The sequence below is a fragment of the Pelobates fuscus genome, chromosome 1 (genome assembly GCF_036172605.1).
Source record: "Pelobates fuscus isolate aPelFus1 chromosome 1, aPelFus1.pri, whole genome shotgun sequence".
Classification (NCBI taxonomy): domain Eukaryota; kingdom Metazoa; phylum Chordata; class Amphibia; order Anura; family Pelobatidae; genus Pelobates; species Pelobates fuscus.
This window is the reverse complement of record NC_086317.1, coordinates 403,436,121-403,458,588: the sequence shown is the minus strand read 5'-3', so window position 1 is coordinate 403,458,588 and position 22,468 is coordinate 403,436,121. Positions and strand designations below refer to the sequence as shown.

At 41.5% G+C, this 22,468-nt stretch overlaps 1 protein-coding gene across 1 annotated transcript; it reads left to right on the top strand.

The window, feature by feature from the left end:
- Nucleotides 1-6,097: 6,097 nt before the first annotated feature.
- Nucleotides 6,098-19,314, top strand: LOC134569191 (chymotrypsin-like elastase family member 1). Its single transcript, XM_063428103.1, has 8 exons — nt 6,098-6,160; nt 10,819-10,898; nt 11,087-11,187; nt 12,089-12,214; nt 14,157-14,293; nt 14,491-14,636; nt 15,734-15,883; nt 19,261-19,314. The coding sequence occupies exons 1-8, from the start codon at nt 6,121-6,123 to the stop codon at nt 19,267-19,269; spliced, it is 789 nt and encodes a 262-aa protein (XP_063284173.1). The 5' UTR covers nt 6,098-6,120; the 3' UTR covers nt 19,270-19,314.
- The last annotated feature ends 3,154 nt before the right edge of the window (nt 19,315-22,468 follow it).

The following is a 22,468-nucleotide window of genomic DNA, read 5'->3' as shown; positions in this document are numbered from 1 at the left end:
TTGTCACCTCCTCAAAAGGACGCATGAGCCTACAGGCATTGCGCATGAGCGTCCAGTAACGTGGCAAAAAAATTCCCAGCTCCCCAGAGGCTGTCCTAGCACCCCGGTCATACAAATATTCATTAACAGCTTTTTCTTGTTGGAGCAGGCGGTCGAACATTAGGAGTGTTGAATTCCAACGTGTAGGGCTGTCGCAAATCAAGCGCCTCACTGGCATGTTGTTTCGCCGCTGGATATCGGCAAAGTGAGCCATGGCCATGTAGGAACGCCTGAAATGGCCACACACCTTCCTGGCCTGCTTCAGGACGTCCTGTAAGCCTGTGTACTTATGCACAAAGCGTTGTACGATCCGATTACACACATGTGCCATGCACGGCACATGTGTCAACTTGCCCAACTTCAATGCCGCTATCAAATTTTTTCCGTTGTCACACACCACTTTGCCGATATCCAGTTGCTGCGGAGTCAGCCACTTTTCCACCTGTGCGTTCAGGGCGGACAGGAGTGCTTGTCCGGTGTGACTCTCTGCTTTCAAGCAAGTCAAACCCAAGACGGCGTGACACTGCCGTATCCGGGATGTGGAATAGTACCTGGGGAGCTGGGGGGGTGCCGTTGATGTGGAGCAAGAAGCAGCGGCACAAGAGGACTCAGCCGAGGAGGTTATGGAAGAGGATGGAGTAGGAGGAGTAGAGGAGGTGGCAGCAGGACTGCCTGCAATTCGTGGCGGTGTCACCAACTCCTCTGCAATGCCACGCATTCCTTGCTTGTCAGCCGTCAGCAGGTTTACCCAATGCGCAGTGTAGGTGATATACCTGCCCTAACCATGCTTTGCAGACCAGGTATCAGTGGTCAGATGGACCCTTGCCCCAACACTGTGTGCCAGACATGCCATGACTTCCTTTTGCACAATCGAGTACAAGTTGGGGATTGCCTTTTGTGAAAAGAAATTCCGTCCGGGTACCTTCCACTGCGGTGTCCCAATAGCTACAAATTTTTTGAACGCCTCAGACTCAACCAGATTGTATGGTAAAAGCTGGCGGGCTAATAGTTCGGACAAGCCAGCTGTCAGACGCTGGGCAAGGGGGTTGACTTGGTGACATTGGCTTCTTACGCTCAAACATGTCCTTGACAGACACCTGACTGTGGGCAGATGAGCGGGAACTGCTCAAAGCGGGAGACGGAGTGGCGGATGGTTGAGAGGGGGCAAGAAGGACAGCAGTGGTTGACGTGGCTGAAGATGCTGGACCAGGAGGAGGATGGCGGCTTAGAGTAGGCGTGCTGCTTGTACTCATGTGTTGATCCCATAGGCGTTTGTGATGTGAGATCATGTGCCTACGCAAAGCAGTTGTACCTAGGTGGGTGTTGGACCTCCCACGACTCAGTTTCCTTTGGCACAGGTTGCAAATGGCATCGCTGTTGTCAGAGGCAGACACACAAAAAAAATGCCACACTGCTGAGCTCTGCAATGACGGCATTCTGGAGGTGGACACAGCATGCGTTGATTGGCGTGCTGTCGGGCTGACCCTGGGTGCCGATGCATGCTGTCTGACTGTGCCACTAGCTCCTTGCGACGACCCCCCCCTGCTTCCAACTCGTCTCCTCCTCCTCCTCTCTGTCTCCCCATCTGAACTTTCGCCCTGTTCTTCTTCTTGCCGAGCGGGCACCCACGTGACATCCATGGACGCATCGTCATCATCAACCGCTTCGCTTGTATCTGACAACTCAGAAAAGGAAGCAGCAGCGGGTACAACATCATCATCATCACACCGTACCTCCATGTGTTTAATGCTGCCTGCCTGAGACATATCCCTGTTATCTACATCCTCTAGCAATAATGGTTGCGCATCACTCATTTCTTCAAACGGGTGTGTGAATAACTCCTCTGACATACCAAGTAAAGTGGCTGTGGTGCTAGTTTTGGTGGTGTCGGCAGGCGGGTGAGTGCTATCTTGAGAGGTGCCTGAAGCTAAGCTGGAGGAGGATGGTGCGTCAAGGTTCCGAGCGGAGGCTGTACAAGATTGGGTGTCCTGTGTTAGCCAGTCAACTAAGTCCTCAGAACTTTTCAAGTTCAGGGTACGTGGCTTCTGAAAACTGGGCATTATTCTAGGGCAAAAGGGAATCACAGCACCACGACCACGACAGCCCCTGCGGGGTGGCCTGCCTCTGCCTGTCATTTTTTGGGGGATTAGTGGTACTATGCGTGCAAGCTACTGTGAGACCAGATATGATTGGCAATGTGCACTGGAACAGTTCTGCAGAGCACACACTGTAGGCCTGAGACACCCGCTTGAAGACAAGTAACTGCTATTCAATCTATAACAGTGAAAAACAAATTTTGGTTTTAAAAGCACGCTATAGAGACACCAAATATGATTGGCAACTGTCAAAGCACGCTGGAACAGGTCTACAGAGCACACGCTGAAGTAGGCCTGACACCCAGACGCTTGCAGACAACTAACTGATCTTCTATTACAGTGAAAAAAAATGATTTCTTTAAAATCTAAAGCTTAAGCTATTGTTAAAACAGATATGAGTGGTGGCACTGACTGTGCAAATGGGCAAGGCATCCAACCTGACACAGAAGCTGGCAGGCAGGCAACTGCTCTTCTATTACAGTGAAAAAAAATTATTTATTTTAAATCTAAAGCTTAACCAATTGTTAAAACAGATATGAGTGGTGGCACTGGGCTAGTGGGCACAGTATCCAATGTGAACCTCACACAGAAGCTGGCAGGCAGGCAACTGCTCTTCTATTACAGTGAAAAAAAATATTTATTTAAAATCTAAAGCTTAACCAATTGTTAAAACAGATATGAGTGTTGGCACTGACTGTGCAAATGGGCAAGGCATCCAACCTGACACAGAAGCTGGCAGGCAGGCAACTGCTCTTCTATTACAGTGAAAATTTTGTATTTATTTTAAATCTAAAGCTTAACCAATTGTTAAAACAGATATGAGTGGTGGCACTGACTGTGCAAATGGGCAAGGCATCCAACCTGACACAGAAGCTGGCAGGCAGGCAACTGCTCTTCTATTACAGTGAAAAAAAAATATTTATTTTAAATCTAAAGCTTAACCAATTGTTAAAACAGATATGAGTGGTGGCACTGGGCTAGTGGGCACAGTATCCAATGTGAACCTCACACAGAAGCTGGCAGGCAGGCAACTGCTCTTCTATTACAGTGAAAAAAAATATTTATTTAAAATCTAAAGCTTAACCAATTGTTAAAACAGATATGAGTGTTGGCACTGACTGTGCAAATGGGCAAGGCATCCAACCTGACACAGAAGCTGGCAGGCAGGCAACTGCTCTTCTATTACAGTGAAAATTTTTTATTTATTTTAAATCTAAAGCTTAACCAATTGTTAAAACAGATATGAGTGGTGGCACTGACTGTGCAAATGGGCAAGGCATCCAACCTGACACAGAAGCTGGCAGGCAGGCAACTGCTCTTCTATTACAGTGAAAAAAAAATATTTATTTTAAATCTAAAGCTTAACCAATTGTTAAAACAGATATGAGTGGTGGCACTGGGCTAGTGGGCACAGTATCCAATGTGAACCTCACACAGAAGCTGGCAGGCAGGCAACTGCTCTTCTATTACAGTGAAAAAAAAATATTTATTTTAAATGTAAAGCTTAACCTATTGTTAAAACAGATATGAGTGGTGGCACTGGGCAAATAGGCACAGTATCCAATGTGAACCTCACACAGAAGCTGGCAGGCAGGCACCTGCAATTACATTTCACAGGAAAAAAAAAAAAAGCAGCCTGATGTTATAGCCCTAAAAAGGGCTTTTTGGGGTGCTGTCCTTACAGCAGAGATCAGATGAGTCCTTCAGGATTGTAGTGGACACTGAATACCCTAGCCTAGCTATCAATTTCCCTATCTAATCAGCAGCAGCTAATCTTTCCCTCCTCTCACTAAGCATGCATCTTCCGAATGAATCGAAAATGGATGCTGGGAGGGAGGTTGGAGGGTGTGGAAGGGAGGGAGTGCTGCTGATTGGCTGGAATGTGTCTGCTGACCGAGAGGCACAGGGTAAAAGTTTGCCCAATGATGATGAATAGGGGGCGGATCGAACTGCGCATGTGTCCGCCCGCCGTGGCGAACGCGAACACGCTAATTTCGCCGGGAACTGTTCGCCGGCGGACAGTTCGGTACATCACTACTTATAACTTGCTTAGCCTCTTTCTGCCTAATCTTATAGGTCATTCTGTCTTCCTCACTCTGGAATTGCCGAAGCAAACACATTTTTTTAGTTACCCAAATTTCCGAACCGCACCGAACCACATTTTTTGCCCATTGATATGAGCTATGCCCTGCAATGAAAGGCCAGCTCACTGTGTGAGAGCGTCAGCTGATCACTCCCAGGCAATGAGCTAAGCCATGTTCAATGCAGACAGCTGGGCTCAGAAGACCCCAGGACTAATTGGAATTGGGGTGCCAGGGCACTCCTGTCTCTATAACCTCTACAGTTATGGTTATAGTGGTTATGGTGCTTGGAGTGTTCCTTTAATCTGCCATCACTATTTCACTTTTCGAAAAATATAAAAAAAACAAGAAAAGTTCATGCAAGCAGGGCCGGCCTGTCCATAGACCGATGTGGAGCCATGGCTCTAGGCGGCACACTGAGAGGGACATTTTGCCGCCCCTGTCATCATCTAACACAGGAGTTCACAACCCGTGGTGGCAGTCCAGCTACACTACATGGGTTGGGAACCTGTGTGGAGGTCCATCGGGTGGCCTATGCTCTTAGGGCCACCCGATAGACATATGCAATGAGGGGCCTGGTCATGCGACCTATAGCAGGGAGAGCTGGGTGGAAGGGGCAGCCTCTCACTTCCTCCCAGCTCACACACACTGACACTGAGCTGCGGGGGTGGAGGGAGCTGTGAGGATCGGGAGAGAAGGCCCCCAACTCCCACCAGCCACAGCCAACAGAGGGTAAAACTATAGGGTGGTTTAATTTTGTGAATCTGATTGTTTGTATGTGCGTAATGTGTGTGTATATGTGTTTGTGTGTGTGTAGTGTGTGTGTTTAGTGTGTGTATTTGTGTGTAGCGTGTGTGTAATGTGTGCATAGTGTGTGTATCTGTGTGTAGTGTGTATCTTGTATGTGTAGTGTGTATATCTGTTTGTATATGTGTAAAGTGTGTAGTGTGTAATGTGTGCATCTGTGTGTGTAGTGCGTGTATTTATATGTGTCAGTGTCTCTGTGTGTGTCAGTGTGTATGTCTGTGTATCTGCAGGCGTAACAGTGTGTGTGTACATCTGTATGTATATCAATATCTGCATGTGTGTCAGTGTTTGATACATATACTGATACACGTGCAGATATACATACACACATACAGTTACACAGAAACACTAATACACATGCAGATATACAGACACACAGATACAAACACTGCCACACATGCAGATACATAGACAAACAGGTAAATCACTGATACTTACAGATACAGACACACAGATACAAACACTGGCACACATGCATACACACAGACACTGTGTATAGGTAAGTGCATTGGCTGCAGTGCACACACAGACACATGCTACATCACCAGCATACACAGACACACTCTACATCACCAGCACATACAGACATATACTACATACCCAGCACACACAAAGACACATCCCCAGCACTTACATAGACACACAATACATCCCCAGCACTCACACAGACACACACTTCCTCCTCAGAACATACACACACATATACCCAGCACACAGTTAGACACACACTTCATTTCCAGTACGCACAGAGACACACATTTTATCCCCAGCACACACACATAGAGATGCTACCATTGCAGAAACATACGTGTTTTTTTTTTTTTTTTTTTGAGGGGTGGGGGGAAGGCAGCATTTCATCCTTGGACCCAGGCAGCAAAATGCCTTGGGCTGGCCCTGCATGCAAGTATACAGTGTCCTTGATAAAACTTTATAGTATTGGCAATTGTTTTAGAGAGACTATCGAGAACCAACTTGGAACCGAATGGTTCTGCTTGCAACATCTGCAAATATTCCCATTACCGATTATATTGCTTGGCATATATAAAGTGATCACACAGGATCACTTTACCAGGACATTCACCAGCTACTGACTGAAGATGTTGAGGCTCCTTGTCCTTGCTGCTCTTGTCCTTTGTGGTAAGATACATTGACAGCTAACTGCACATCATCTGCTAATCCAAATTCACTTTACTTTACACTTCACTAACTCTCTATTATTTTTGAAATGTAGTGCTTGTTCTAACATGTAAGAGTTTGTTATACCGCCTCACGTACACAGGGAGTGATAGCAATTATTAATAACTCTTCAACCCGAAACTTTATATGTCTCTCTTCCTATCGTTACCATTGTAATAGTTTAAATTACATGCATTTTATAGTATTCCTCTGTTATCAAACTTCCCTTACTCACTGATCTTGAAACATTATTTTTTTTTAATTAAATTAAATCTAACCAGTGTACATTGTAACCTTTACCCCAAAGCATGCATGAAGGAATTTTTATGTGTAACCCGTCTTGTCTCATAGATATAGGTTTTATTTAAAAATGTATCCATTTTAGATTGAAAAGATAGACCTGTCCTCTCTAAAATATTATTAAAAGACCTGGTCTGGGGAAGTATTAAAATTCAACACACAGAATCTACTAAACACAATACATATCAAAATATACTTACCTAAAGATTTTGTTTCTCCTCTACAAATACGGTATACAAATATAGTTGCCGTTTTCATGAATGACTGTGACATTGGACTTATGAACGGTTGGATGCTGCATTTCAATTGTGGAAGAACAAAAATGTGTGTCAACACGGTTGTTTAGTTATGGAGTTTAACATTATGCTGATGAACGAAAAAACTGATATAAATGCTAGAAAATAACTCTAGACATATCAAAATCTAATAATAATCTAGTTCTCAAACTAGTTAGTAAGAATCATGGTATTACCCGCACCAGTGTCCCATTAAATATACGTGGAAAAAAAGTTATTTTTTAAGTATTTCAACCCTCTGTATGATTTGAAGAATGCACATGTGGACTGTAGTGGTTATAGTGCTTAGCGTGTCCCTTTAATCAAGTATGCTTTTTTAAAACAAATCAAGCTATTTAACAAATACATATGTCACAAGAGTGCAAACATCTTCAATACCCAACTCATTACTTCCATAACTAAATCTCGCCTCATTTAGTAAATATATCAAACAGTGCTAAAAAGTTGAGAAGTAAAACAAATTAAAAAGCAAGACAAATGTTTTACCAACATAGACATATTGATCATTGTAGTGAAAATAAAGCACATTCATTCAACCATGTAATACCAACAGAGTAATTCACTAAGCACCAAATTTTGTCCAGATGCAGAAAATCTGGTAAAGATTGCATAGTTCCGAACAAAATGTCAATGTTCAAATTTACTAAAATTAAATCCAGTCGCAATTCGGTCTGTCTGACTGAGTCTGTAGCAAGTGGCTGCATGAATTCAGTGTATGGATTAAAAATGTGTGCTTTTGTATGTGAACCTCATCCGAAGTATATGATTTGGAATATTCATAAAGCACCGCTTTTAAATCAACTCAGGACTGAATGCATCAGGAATGATGCAAATTTGAAAATGCTAGCAAACGATCATTTGAAATTCTTAACATTGACAGTGCTAGCAGCCTGCGGGCTCGTAGTTTTAAAAACATTTTTTGCCACCTATAGACAGCAGTTGGGGGCTCTAGTTATAACACAGGGAGGACATAATGTCCCCTCATGACCCCAGCCATGGGTGGTGGATAAAGGTAATATTTAAAATACAGGAAGAAGACCAAGTGTCCCTCTTCTAGCCACACACACGTGAAGCAGTTGGAGGCTACTAACAAAATATAATAAAAGGGTGCATATACCATTATTCACCCCCAAAAATAAATCCAATGTCCCCACACCTGAGTGGCTGGGTGTTCCCAAACCTCTAGCCACACTGCACTAAATAAAAAAATTAACCCTGCACCCTCATCCTAATAATAGTAAGGGAGGGACCAATAAAACTAAAACCTGTAAAATATAAATTATGCTTACCATCAGAAGTCACCTTTCTTCTAAATCTTGTATTCTTCAGCCCCCACAAATACCACATTAAAGTACACTGATCAGCATCAACATTAAAACAACCTGCCTAATATCATGCAGGTCCCCTTTGTGCTACCAAAACAGCTCTGATGCACCGAGGCATGGACTCCACAAGACCTCTGAACGTGTCCTGTAGTATCTGGCATTAAGACATTAGCAGCAGATCCTTTAAGTCCTGTAAGTTGTGAGATGAGGCCTCAATGTATCGTATTAGTTCTTCCAGCTCATCCCACAGATGCTCAATCAGATTAAGATATAGGGAATTTCTAGGCCAAAGTAACACCTTGAATGCTTTGTCATGTTTCCCAAACCATAACTGAATAATGTTTGCAGTGTGGCTGTTTGCATTATCCTGCTGAAAGAGGCCACTACCATCAGGGAACACCATTGCCATTATCTACATCAATCTCTAGGTAGGTGGTACTTGTCAGAGTAACATTCACAAGAATTCCAGGACCCAAGGATTCCCAACAGGACATTGTCCAGAGCATAACACTGCCTCCACTGGCCTGCCTTCTTTCCATAGTGCATCTTGCTGCAATCTTTTCACCAGGTAAATAACGCACATGCACCTGGCCATCCACCAGATCTAAAACAAAATGTGATTCAACAGACCAGGGAACCTTCTTCTATTTCTATATGGACTAATGCTGATGCTCACATCCACATTAAAGGCACTTTCACTGGTAGACAGGAGTCACCATGGGCACTCTGACCTGTCTGTGGTTTCCCAGTCCCATATGTAGAAACTGCGGTGCACTGTGTGCTATGAAACATGCTATGCTTTTTATGATCATGGCCAGCATTAAATGTTTCATCAATTTGAGTTGGCTCTTCTGTGTGATTGTACCAGATGGGCTAGCCTTTGCTCCCCATGTGCATCAGTGAGCCTTGGGCACCCATGACCCTCATGCTGGTTCAACGGTTGTCCTTCCTTGCACCACTTTTGGTAGGTACTAAGCACTGCATGTCAAGAACACCCCACAAGACTTGCTGTTTTGGAGATACTCTGACCCAGTTGTCAAGACATCAAATTTGAAAATTTGAGCCATGTGAAAGTTACTCTTTTCACTTGCCCATTTTTACTGTGTCCAGCACATTAAATTTTTACTTGTCTCACCCCTTGACCGGTGCTTATTGTAGAAATATAATTAATGTAATTCACTTCACCTGTCAGTGGTTTTAATCTTGTATCTGATCAGTGTACATAAAAACACATCTCAAGTATTGGAAAAAAAAGCTTTGCAAAAAAGGGTGAACAAATAAAAAACGCAACTAACGCAACTAAAAAATTATCTTTAGCAGGTGGTCTGCACAGAATAAACTTAATGGCGCGAAAAGTCCAATCTGGATCCAAATTTTAGCTGAACCATATTCAGAGCATATTCAGGCTCATTAAGAGTTCTTACTGCAAAATCTAGGCATTGTTAAAAACCCTGAACAATATCTGGATTTTACAATCCAAATCAATCCATGGAGCACAAGATGGGTTTGCCCATTCATTACATGAGCATTCGGACTTTAGTGAATAACTCTGAGATTAAATTCATAGAAACATAGAATGTGACGGCAGATGAGAACCATTCGACCCATCTAGTCTGCCCAATTTCCTAATACTTTAATTAGTCCCTGGCCTAATCTTAAGTCTAGGATAGCCTTATGCCTGTCTCACTAATGCTTAAACTCCCTGTGGTTAGAAACATAGAAAACATAGAAACATAGAATGTGACGGCAGATAAGAACCATTTGGCCAATCTAGTCTGCCCAATTTTCTAAATACTTTCACTAGTCCCTGGCCTTATCTTATAGTTAGGATAGCCTTATGCCTATCCCACGCATGCTTAAACTCCTTTACTGTGTTAACCTCTACCACTTCAGCTGGAAGGCTATTCCATGCATCCACTACCCTCTCAGTAAAGTAATATTTCCTGATATTATTTTTAAACCTTTGTCCCTCTAATTTAAGACTATGTCCTCTTATTGTGGTAGTTTTTCTTCTTTTAAATATAGTCTCCTCCTTTACTGTGTTGATTCCCTTTATGTTTATTTATTAAGTAATACTTCCTAAAATTATTTTTAAACCTTTTCCCCCTAATTTAAAACTATATCCTCTTGTTGTGATAGTTTTCTTCTTTTAAATATAGTCTTCTCCTTTACTGTGTTGATTCCCTTTATGTATTTAAATGTTTCTGTCATATCCCCCCTGCATCGTCTTTCCTCCATGCTATACATGTTAAGATCCTTTAACCTTTCCTGGTAAGTTTTATCCTGCAATCCATGAACCAGTTTAGTAGCCCTTCTCTGAACTCTCTCTAAAGTATCAATATCCTTCTGGAGATATGGTCTCCAGTACTGCGTACAATACTCCAAGTGAGGTCTCACCAGTGTTCTGTACAATGGCATGAGCACTTCTCTCTTTCTACTGATAATACCTCTCCCTATACAACCAAGCATTCTGCTAACATTTCCTGCTGCTCGATTACATTGTCTGCTTACCTTTAAGTCATCTGAAATAATTACCCCTGAATCCCTTTCCTCAGATGTTGAGGTTAGGACTCTATTAAATATTCTATACTCTGCCCTTGGGTTTTTACGTCCAAGATGCATTATCTTGCACTTAAAATGGTAAATCAAGACATATTTGCACTGAGCTTATACTTAATGTGCTTTATTTACCCCAAAGGACAATGTTATGAAGATGCTGAAGGAAATGAGAGGGTGGTAGGAGGATCAAATTCTGCACAAAATGCATGGCCTTGGCAGGTACGTGCGGCTAACTTTTTTTCTGTAGAAAGCAATAGAAAGTATTGCTATCAAAACTCCAAGAGAGTGCGACTGTGGAACTCCACGATAAATAAAATACACAATTATTTAACAAGAAAATGTTGATTACATACTGTTAATGCTTTGTTGATGTTTACTACATATGTTGTATTATTTCCCTTGTCCAGATTTCCCTTCAGTATCAGTCTGGAAGCAGCTGGTATCACACCTGTGGAGGTTCCCTTATCCGTGCTAACCGTGTCATGACCGCTGCTCACTGTGTAGACAGGTAAAAGCATCAACATATAATATTGTATTGACGGTATTAATACAAAGATTCTCCCTTAACCCCTTAAGGACCAAACTTCTAGAATAAAATGGAATCATGATATGTCACACATGTCATGTGTCCTTAAGGGGTTAAAGGGATATTCCAAGCACCATAACCACCAATGTTAATTGGATATTTAAACCATTGTGAAACAGGCTCTATAACCACTACCAAAAGTTGTTATGGTGATTGGAGTGCTTTCTTAAATTTATAATGTGCATCCCTATGAGTAAAGGTAAACATGATTATTTTATTTAATAGTACAATAAAAAGTAAATATTAATCACTAGTAAAATCTATTTAATGCATACAGGAACATCACAATTTGCCAATATATTAATGTATATTTGCATACTCAGACATATACTAATATACATTTTTTTCAAAAATCTTAGTCCGTTACAACTACAGAATTTCCTTTGATCTTTCACTGCTTTTTCTGTCATCAAATAATTTCTGATCCTTGCTAGGAATCTGTACTCTGCTTCATCTTGGATGGAATGTCCTATGCCAAAAGCTAGTTAGACAGATCCAGTCTAAGAGTCCATGGCAAAGTAAAAAAAACTATGGGCTGGGTTTATTTATCAAAATAAGGATTTACTCCATTGAAGACTATGGGTGAATTGTTATTCAGTAAACAACCCAATCTGTCTTAGTACTAAAATAACTTTTTTTCCTGAAATTTACAGCAAACAAAATGCACGTGTTTTAGTCATTTAGTCATTAAATATTGTAAAACATTTAAATTTTTAAACAAAGTTTTGTTATAACTGGGATGCTTCTCATTTTATGATGTATACCTTCTACCTACTGCGAGTGACATATAAACCAACTATATTATTTTATTTCTAATACACAGAGTTTATAACTTCCGTGTGGTTTTGGGAGAACACAACCTGAGTGTGAACGAGGGCAGAGAACAATATATCTCCGTGTCAAAGATTGTAAAACATGCCAGCTGGAACTCCAACAGTGTAGCTTCTGGGTAAGAAATGGGGAAAACCAATGTGTGAAAGTATGAATTTGCCACTTCATAAAAATAATATTATAATGTAACATTAACAAAAAAATGGCATTTGTTAAGTTAAAGTCCATGCAAACTATGCCCCTTTCGGTATATTAATATTCTGATCTCAGGGCTCTCAGTCCTTTGAAACACTCTGGGACAGCTATTCATGGTAGATCACATTAAAGTACATATTCATCTAAAACATAAATTCTAATTTTTTCAATATTATATTTTTGTAACATACACAATTATGCCTTTTTGCTATTTTATGTTTTCACTATAGTCACCAGAACAACTAAAGCTTATTGAATTTGTTTTGGTGAGTAGAATCATTACCTTCAGGCTTTTTGCTGTAAACACTGTCTTTTCAGAGAAAATGCAGTGTTTACATTACAGCCTAGTGATAACTTCACTGGCCACTCCTCAGATGGCTGTTAGAGATCCTTCCTGGGTCATGGCTGCCTAAAATGCATCCAAACATTCAGTGTCTCCACCAGTGGCGTGCACACAATCCATGGGGCTCCGGTGCGAAACTGATCCGTGCCCCCCCCCCCCCACCCTGACCCTCTCCTCCCTGACCGTGGGTGCCCCCCGACACATACTAACAAACACATACACACAGACACCCCCCGACAGACACATACATACATACACACTCACAGATACATACATACACACATGCAGACACATACATACAGAGACACACACAGACAGAGACACAGACACACACAAAGACACACACAGAGGCACACACATACAGAGACACACACACATACATGGACACATACAGACACACACACACACACACACACACATAAAGAGACACAGACACACACATACATACACACATACAGAGACAAAGACACACACATACATACACACATGCAGAGACACAGACACACACACACATACATACTCACACAAACAGAGACACAGACACAGACACACACATACAGAGACACACACACAGAGACACACACACACACATACATACACAAAATGTTTTCTACCTTGTGTGACTTTCCCTGGAGGGTGGCTCAGCCTGATGGGAGTCAGAGTTCCCACTATGACTCCCTCCTCCTTCCTGTTTCCTCCCACGCGGGCTCTCTGTATGCTGGGAGGAGTGACCGGGGAGTCACTTCCTCCCAGCAGTGATGTAATCAAAGGGGGCCCAGTCATGCTGTTAAAGCGCCCAGTGCAGACAGGGCCCCCTGATAATCCATCTCCATCGGGTGGCCCTGACAGCATGGGCGACCCGATGGACCCCTTAACATGTGGCCTCGGCGGTTTGCTGCACGGGCCAGGGCCGCAAAACGTGGAAGGTGGTACCCGGTCCGGGGGTCCACAGGGTGGCCGGGCCCGGTAACAGATGCGGCCCTTGCGACTACGGTACGTACACCGCTGGTCTCCACCCTCTGCATGCAGACACTGAACTTTCCTCTTAGAGATTCATTGATTCAATTCATCTCTATGAGGAGATGCTGATTGGCCAGGGCAGTGTTTGAATCATGCTGGCTCTGTCCCTGATCTGCCTCTTTGTCAGTCTCAGCCAATCCTATGGGGAAGCACTGTGATTGGATCAGGCCACCACTTCTGATGATGTCAGTAGACTGCTTGTTTTTTTTTTTAAGGCAAACAGCATGCAGAGTTACAGCTTCATGCTTGAAGATTTTGCTATATTTATGGAGGCATGAGGGGCGCATGGGGGATAGATGGTGGTTTTAACACTATAGGGTCAGAAATACATGTTTGTGTTCCTGACCATATAGTGATCCTTTAACGTTTATTTACGGATTCTGTCCTTGTCTATTGATCTGCCTTTGAGACCTTGTTTGTCGCAACTAGAGTAATATATTATAATTATTACATGCCTTTATATCTATAGGTCTTTCCTCTAGTTGTTGTCTTTTCTTAACAGGTATGATATTGCAATCCTTCATCTGGCATCGAGCGCCACTCTGAACAGCTATGTAAAACTGGCAACACTGCCAAGTTCTGGGGCTGTCCTGGCCCACAATTACGCTTGCACCGTTACTGGATGGGGCAGAACCAGCAGTAAGCATCTGATTTTTAAAAAATAATAATAATATTATATCTATACAGTCTTGCTTTTTCTGTTCATCAATAAATATGAAAAAATATAAGTTCCTCCAACAGGTTATTAGAGAAAATATTCTGATGATTAGTAGATACTACATATGTTCCATTTAACATCATATTCTGCTTAACATGAGCACTTGTTTTCCCCACAGCTGGTGGATCCCTCCCATCAATCCTCCAGCAGGCCCCTCTGCCTGTGGTCGCTCACTCAACCTGCTCGTCAAGTTCCTACTGGGGCAGTACCGTGAAGACCACCATGGTGTGTGCAGGTGGTAATGGAGCTCAGGCTGGATGCAATGTAAGATATTGAGTTACATTTTCATAATCTTACCATGTTGTGCAATTTTTCCTAGATAGGTTTATTACTGCAGATTCTCAGTTCTTGAAATTTTGAACGCATTGTTTGAGTTTGTTTTTGCCTAGCTACCTTTCTAAGACAAGTGTTTCGCTATTTTAACATGTCTTACTTATCATTCAACGATTCTGAAGACACATTATAAAAAACAGTGAAGGATCTGTAGATGGAGGAAGGTGGCCTCTTGTTCTCTCTCCTCATTTGCTTGTCCTTTTTATCTAGGTCAGGTTTTCAAAGCATCAGTCACTTAATTATGTCTAAGGCCAACATGGTACTGATGACTAGGCAGTGCAGCACATGTCTGTCTTGCATTGATTAATGGCACAAAGATTTTGGGGTGACAATGTAACTTGGAATTAAAAAAAAAAACACCTCATCATACACAAAGGTACACTGCTTAATTTTTAAAAAGTTTGTAAAAATTTAAATATTTAATCTGTTTCAATAAAGCATGGAGGGAGGAAGAAACAATGGTACACATAGGTGAAGTGGAGGTAATATGGATAAAAGAAGAGCTTGAAGCCAGAGACAGGATATACAGGATGAATAAAAGAGATGGAAAGAAAAGTGTTATTATTAGGCAGAAGGATTCTGGGTTGAAGTGAAGGGATCTGAAACACAAATCAAGATGAATGACTGAATGGCTGCACGGATGGCTGGCTAACTGGATTGATTGATTGGTTGATGGGTGGTTGATTGTTTGATGGGTGGTTGGCTGGCTGGAAGGATGGATAGCTGTCTGGATAGATAGCTAGCTAGCTGACCTACAAAACAAGAGATGGACTGGAAGGTAGATAAGAGAAATAGGAGTACATTTTTCAGTGTAGTTTTGTAGGTGTTATCCATGTTTTTTAATCATGTATGTGATAATATTCCTAACCGTAGTTTTGTAGACATATTGGTCTATATAATAAAATTATAACATCTATTCAAACATTTTTAGTAACTGATTGAAAATGTATGTCATTATTGCAAGCATACCCTTGGATGCTTACATTGGATAAAGATGGTCTAGACTACATTTTTTTTTTCCGTTATAGGGAGATTCTGGGGGACCCCTCAACTGTGCTGTCAGTGGAGTTTACCAGGTCCATGGTGTAACTAGTTTTGTGTCTTCTTCTGGATGCAATGCCTACCAGAAACCAACAGTGTTCACCAGAGTCTCTGCTTATATATCCTGGATCAATGCTGTAAGTTTATTTTACAAAAAATAGATATGTATGTGCTCTAGAATGAACATTGTGAAAATAGTAATGTCTGTTCCTTTATCCATTTGTAATTTTATCAAATTTATAAATAAATGTAGTGTTCTCCAATATCAACATATGAAAATTAGAATTATTTTATATTTCCATTTTGCTTGCACAAACATAATTAGTATGAATATTCACCAAAGTGCATCCAGGCATTTGGTGTCTAATGCATGCTATCCATAGCTATATATCGGATCATGGGTAAGAAAAGCATGGTAAGTCAATTGGGAAGAAAAAAAGGAAATATATGAGACAGAAAGAGTTAGAGCAAAGACCATCACCTGCAGGCAATGTGGCTGTTAATAAAAGCATGAGAGGAAACCAACAATGTAATTTTCTACTCAAATCATCGGTGCCTGCACTATAGATCTGGATCTTTTTGAAACTTTAACATCCAACACTAGCAAAACATATTGTGGGCTTTTGTTCACATCAAATGGAAAGCCATTGTGGCTGCGCTTCTCCTTTTCTCTCGCCCCACCACTTGCCCGCTCGATCCTGTCCTATCTCACCTTATCGGGTCTCTCTCTCCTTGTCTTGTGCCTTCCTTAACACACATCTTCAACTGCTCTCTCTCTTCTGGTGTTGTCCCTGCTGATCTTAAACATGCCACTGTAGTACCTATCCTGAAAAAAACATCTCTTGACCCGTCCTCCCCCTCCAACTATCGTCCCATATACCTGCTTCCAACTCTCTCCTTGACCCTCTTCAATCTGGCTTATGCCCTCTCCACTCTTCTGAAACTGCTCTTATCAAAGTTACTAATGACCTAATCACAGCTAAATCCAAAGGCCACTGCTCCATACTAATTCTTCTTGACCTCTCTGCTGCCTCTCTGCTGACCTCTCTGCTGACCGTTGATCATGCTCTCCTTCTTCAAACTCTTCAATCACTCGGTCTCTGTGACTCTGTCCTCTCGTGGTTTTCTTCTCCATCTCTCCCAACCCTCATTCAGTATCTCCTTTTCTAATGATACCTCCTCCCCTCTTCCTGTCTCGGTTGGAGTCCCCCAAGACTCTGTCCTTGGTCCCCTTCTATTTTCTCTTTATACTGCCTCTCTTGGCAAACTTATTACCTCTCTTGTATTCCACTACCACCTGTATGCTGATGACACCCAGATACATCTCTCCTCCCCGGACCTCTCCCCTGCCATCATGCAACGTGTCACTGCTTGCCTTTCTTCCATCTCTGACTTGATGTCTTCCCACTTTCTGAAACTCAATCTCTCTAAAACTGAGCTCCTTGTCTTTCCTCCTCCTAATACTAATCCTCCTCTTTCGCTCTCCATTAAAGTTAGTGGTATCCACATAAGTCCATCCTTGCAAGTGCGCTGTTTTGGTGTCATACTTGATTCTGGCCTCACCTTTGAGCCTCACATGCAGTATGTTGCGAAATCCTGTAGATTCCATCTTAAAAACATAGCCTGCATCCGCGCCTTTCTTATGCAAGACGCTACCAAGGAGCTTGTCCATGCTCTGGTAATTTCCCTCATGGATTATTGTAACCCCCTCCTAATTTGTCTACCCAAAATACTTATTGCCCCGCTACAGTCTGTAAGGAATGCTGCCGCCAGACTAATTTTCCTCTTTAGTCGGTCCTCTCACACTTCCCCCCTCTGTCAGTCCTTACATTGGCTTCCTGTATCCTATAGGTGTCAATTCAAAGTACTAACCCATACCTATTAAGCACTGAACAATTCTAGCCCATCGTATATCTCTTCACAAATCCATAGGTATGCCCCTTCTCGGTCTCTCTGCTCTGCCGTGACCTTCTCCTGCTTGCTCACACCCGTACGGCAAACTCACACTTGCAGGACTTCTCGCTGGCGGCTCCCTTCTTATGGAATAGCCTGCCTACCACCATCAGACTCTCCCCTAGTCTTGTATCTTTTAAGAAGTGCCTTAAAACCCATCTCTTTAGGAAAGCTTATGGCCTCCCAGAGTAACCTCTACCTTACATACCGGTCTCCTACTGTCTCCTAAATTGCAGAACTCTACTGTCTCCTCCACCTCTGCTTCACTCCACCTTGTTTGATTGCTATTTCCTGTCCTAATGTGTTTTCTCCACCTCCTATAGACTGTAAGTTCGTTTGAGCAGGGTCCTCTACAACTTATCGTTCCTGTAAGTTTTCTTGTAATTGTCCTATTTATCGTTAAATCCCCCCTCTCATAATATTGTAAAGCGCTGCGGAATCTGTTGGCGCTATATAAATGGCAATAATAATAATAATAATTGTTGGCAGTAATGCACGTGGGATTTTTAAAATTTTAAAAATAAATTATTTAAGAGGTCAGGAAAACATTTGCTCGCAAAGGTATACATTTGCATATGGCACACTTTGTCAGAGAAAGTGGCATACTTGGATTTCAAATACATAACATGTCATGGTATACATCATGTTCAATTACACAGCAATGTTGTATCATGATGGAGACAACACTTTTTTAAAGCAATATACAATTCCCTCTTGTAGTAAGAGAATAGAAACCATATGGAGAGGATAATTGGGGAGATAGAAGGGAAGTAGAAGATGAAGAAGAGGGAAAAAAATGGGGGAAGTCCCCTCCATGCTCGATCCTGCACATACGTAGCCCCATCAACCCCATCGCGTCAGCATTCAAACCTTACCCTTCATATACCTCCCAAAGCTGTTATACTTTATTAAATGTTGTCATTGAATTATGAACTTGGGCCATGTGTTTGGACATTAAATAATTATCTTTACATTTCAAAATTATTTTTCCTTTGTTGGGCATATCCATTCCCAGCCACATCTGCACTAGAGCTCGCTATGCTGCCAGTGTGACTTTATTTAATCATTTTTGTTCCTTGCGTGGAAGACCCTCTGTGGCTTTAGCATATAAGAAGGACCAGGGCTTAATATCTATGTGTCAGCAAAATACTCTCGCTAATAGATTCCTGATTATCTACCAATACTGCTGCACATTGGAGCATGTCCTCCATATATGAATATATGCTCCCCCCAGCACTGCCAGCACACGTCCATCATTGATTTGCCCATGTGATGCAAGTTGATTGGGGTCGTACACTATCTCATCATGGTCTTAAAAGATTGTTCCTGTAGATAAACGCACATTTAGATTTTTGCGGCAGCATTCAATATGTTCCCACTTCCCCGCTTCCATTGCTGCAAATCAGCTTCCCACTGTATGACATACCGGAATATATCCCTCTCACCTCCCAGGGCACCAAGATGAGCACAGAGCACTTGGGCTTTTTGATGCATATCAAGAATATATTAAGAACATATCACTTTTTCATTGGTAACTAACAATGCATTATTCTTCTTTCAGAATATCTAAACAGAAGACATGTTACCAAGAAACACTTATAAAGACATCAAAAAAAGATTGTTCTTATACTGTTTGAATTCTGTATTGGAACCCAACATGCATTAAAGAACAACATATTCTTACCAGCTGTCGTAGCACTATTGTTGTGTTTTGTTTCATTTAAATCTAACGTTTATTTATTTTTTAATAAAAATTGTAATCTAATGCGTAAGTCATGGTGGGCAATGCTCAGTATTATTCTTTAATTAACCTCTTCACCACCAAGCTCTTTTCATTTAAAATAATAAAGTAATATGTATTCGAAACATAATGCACACAACTATAGGGTGCAAGATCATTCTTGTAAAACGTATTTTATGTTAGAGGTTAATGTGCACCATTTTTGTCACGAACAGTAGGTGCAGTAAATATATGTAGCTACTTGTTAAACAAAAGTGTCTAAATAGCCCAAAATCCACCCCTCCCACCAGATATTTTCTATAAGTCAGGTGACTGTTATAGCCACTGTAGAATTTCCAGGACTACTTCTGCAACCAAGCCATGGTGGAATTTGAGGTATGCTTGGGATCATTGCCTTGTTGGAAGGTCCAATGACGCCCAAGCTTCAACTTCCTCACAGTCAGCATGATGTTTTCTTCTAGAATCTCATGATACTTCAATGGATTCATCTCACCTTCCACATGCTGCAGGTTTCCAGTGCCAGAGGATCCAAAGTAGCCGCAGAGCATCACTGAGCCACCACCATGCTTAACTGTTGGCAGTATTCGTTTCTTTGTATACTTCATTATTTTTCCTCCAGACGTGCTAATGGGCCGAAAAGTTCCTGTTTTGTTTCATCAGTCCACAACACAGAAGCCCAAAACTTCTGTGGCTTATTTATTAGATTTAGAGCACATTTGAACTGACTTTTCTTGTGCTTTTGGGTCAGTAGTGTTGTACATCTAGGAGTTCCGGCATGGAACCTTCTGCGTTTAGTACGCTTTTTACTGTGCTCATTGAAACCTCAGTGCCTGTTGCCACCATATATTGCTGCAGGTCTTTTGCAGTCACTCAAGGGTTTTTCACAATCTACCTTCTAAGAAATCTGGTTGCAGCCATTGATAGCTTCCTTTTTCTGCCCCATTCAGGTAGTGTAACCACTGTTCCTTAAACGATGAACATGTAAACTAGTGAGCCTTTGAAAAAGCCTTTTTATACATAGTTACATAGTTACATAGCTGAAAAGAGACTTGCGTCCATCAAGTTCAGCCTTCCTCACATTTGTTTTTTTTTTTGCTGTTGATCCAAAAGAAGGCAAAAAACCCAGTTTGAAGGTGAAACACGTTAGAGTTATTAACTTTTTTATGTTTGAATTTTATACCTTTTATAATCTCCAAATAAAGCTAATTGTTTCGTACCACCTTGGAGATTCCAGACCTATATTTGAAATTTTATCCTGAAATATTATCCTGAAGATACTCCTTGGTGAGGATTATACCACCCAAGCCTTGTAGGATTGAGCAATACCTGTGTTTGCTCTCTGTTTAGGATATCTGACTGTCCCCCAGTGGTACAACAATTAAAAGCCTGGGAACAATACTTATCAAGAACCACAAGGATCGACTATCATATGCACAGACGGGGATTGTTCCATCCACGCGTATCCATCTGGAGTTGAACATAAGCTGCAGAATATTGTAAGTGCATTTCTGTTCTTTTATATTCCACCAGGATTTATAATATACTACACTATATTAAGTTTTTTCTGTTCATTTTATATACCACTTTGGATTTGAGAACAATTCTACAGGCGCTGTCTCCCGCGCCCTTCTCTGTATACCAACTACAATACCAGAAAGAAAAGACTCTGGTTAGGGAATACCAAGCTGCCGTACATACAAAGTACAGGCACCAAAATTCCATCCCCTTACTATTCCTGACACCTCTCAGTCTGTACTTTTCTTACTAACATGCTTAAATTGTCTCAGTCACCTTCTGGGCTCTTCACATATCTTGCAAACATTACAATGGTGACATCGCTACTTGGTGTCCAGTGGGTCAAGAATATAAGATATAATTACCTGATGCTGTGCATGGGTGCCACCATCTTCTTTTTTCAGCTCCTAGCACTTCATCCACCAGGAGCCCATGTCAGTGCTTTACTCTTGCGCATGTGTGGGAGTACAGCATTGATGTCTTGAGAGACTCCATAGAAGCTCTCTTGCGATCAGTGAGACAATGCCATTTTCACACCGCCATCACTACCAATGGCAGGGGTATTGACAAAACTTGGATATTCTCTGGCTTATGTAATTTCTTCCCACTTAATAAGAATGTATATTTTAGGACAAATTAGTAAAAACTATTTTTGATTTAGGTAATGTTTCCAATACCATTATTTTGGTCTAAAATTTGCAGCAGTTCACTGTTTAGTAAATAGCCTTGTATTAATTCTTGTTCTAAATTAGGCTGTTTTAAGTTATTATACTGCTCTAATTTAAGCATTTAAGTTATATGTATAAATACACATGGCCAAATTGAATAACCTTTAAAACTTCATCTGTTGTGAGCTTGACTCTAACACTAACAAGGGAACATTGTAAACGACATATGTTTAATAAGGTGAAGCTTAGTACAATTTACCTGGCATCCAGCCTGAGCTCTGTTACCCCCAGCACCCATCGTCATAGACTTGACTGTGCTCCCCCAGTAAGAGCTGCTGGAGCAGGTTGAGTGAGTGACTACAGACAAAACTTTCTAATCTCTTTCATCAGTTCTTTCATAGATTTACAAGATTCTTGTAGCGTAAGAATAGTATCATCTGCATATAAGTTGATCTTAATATTATCCTCTTTATTCTCAAAACCTCTTATATTTTGATTACAACGGATAGAAACTGCTAAAGACTCAACTGATATAAGAAAAAAGAGGTGAGAGGGGACATCCCTGTCTTACTCCGTTCATAAGTTTAAACCAATAAGAATGAAAACTGCGCCCTACTACCCTAGCTGAGGGGCCAGAATAAAGTATCATGATTTTGGCCATTATCGCATTGCGTAGGCCAAAAGCTAATAATGCCTCTTTCACAAAGGACCAGTTGACCCTGTCGAAGGCCCTTTTGGCATCTAGCGACAGGGTCAACAAGGGCCTCTGGTCTGATTTTACCTTATCTAGAATGTCTATCAATCTCCTAATATTGTTTACTGAGGATCTTCCTGGTACGAAACCC

What these genes read in the sequence shown, in the direction of transcription:
- LOC134569191 (XM_063428103.1), top strand. Translation starts at nt 6,121, where the DNA reads ATGTTGAGGCTCCTTGTCCTTGCTGCTCTTGTCCTTTGTG. An exon ending in TGCTGCTCTTGTCCTTTGTG is followed by an intron (nt 6,161 to 10,818) that starts GTAAGATACATT and finishes TTTACCCCAAAG; the next exon opens with GACAATGTTATGAAGATGCT. An exon ending in GAGCTCAGGCTGGATGCAAT is followed by an intron (nt 14,637 to 15,733) that starts GTAAGATATTGA and finishes TTTCCGTTATAG; the next exon opens with GGAGATTCTGGGGGACCCCT.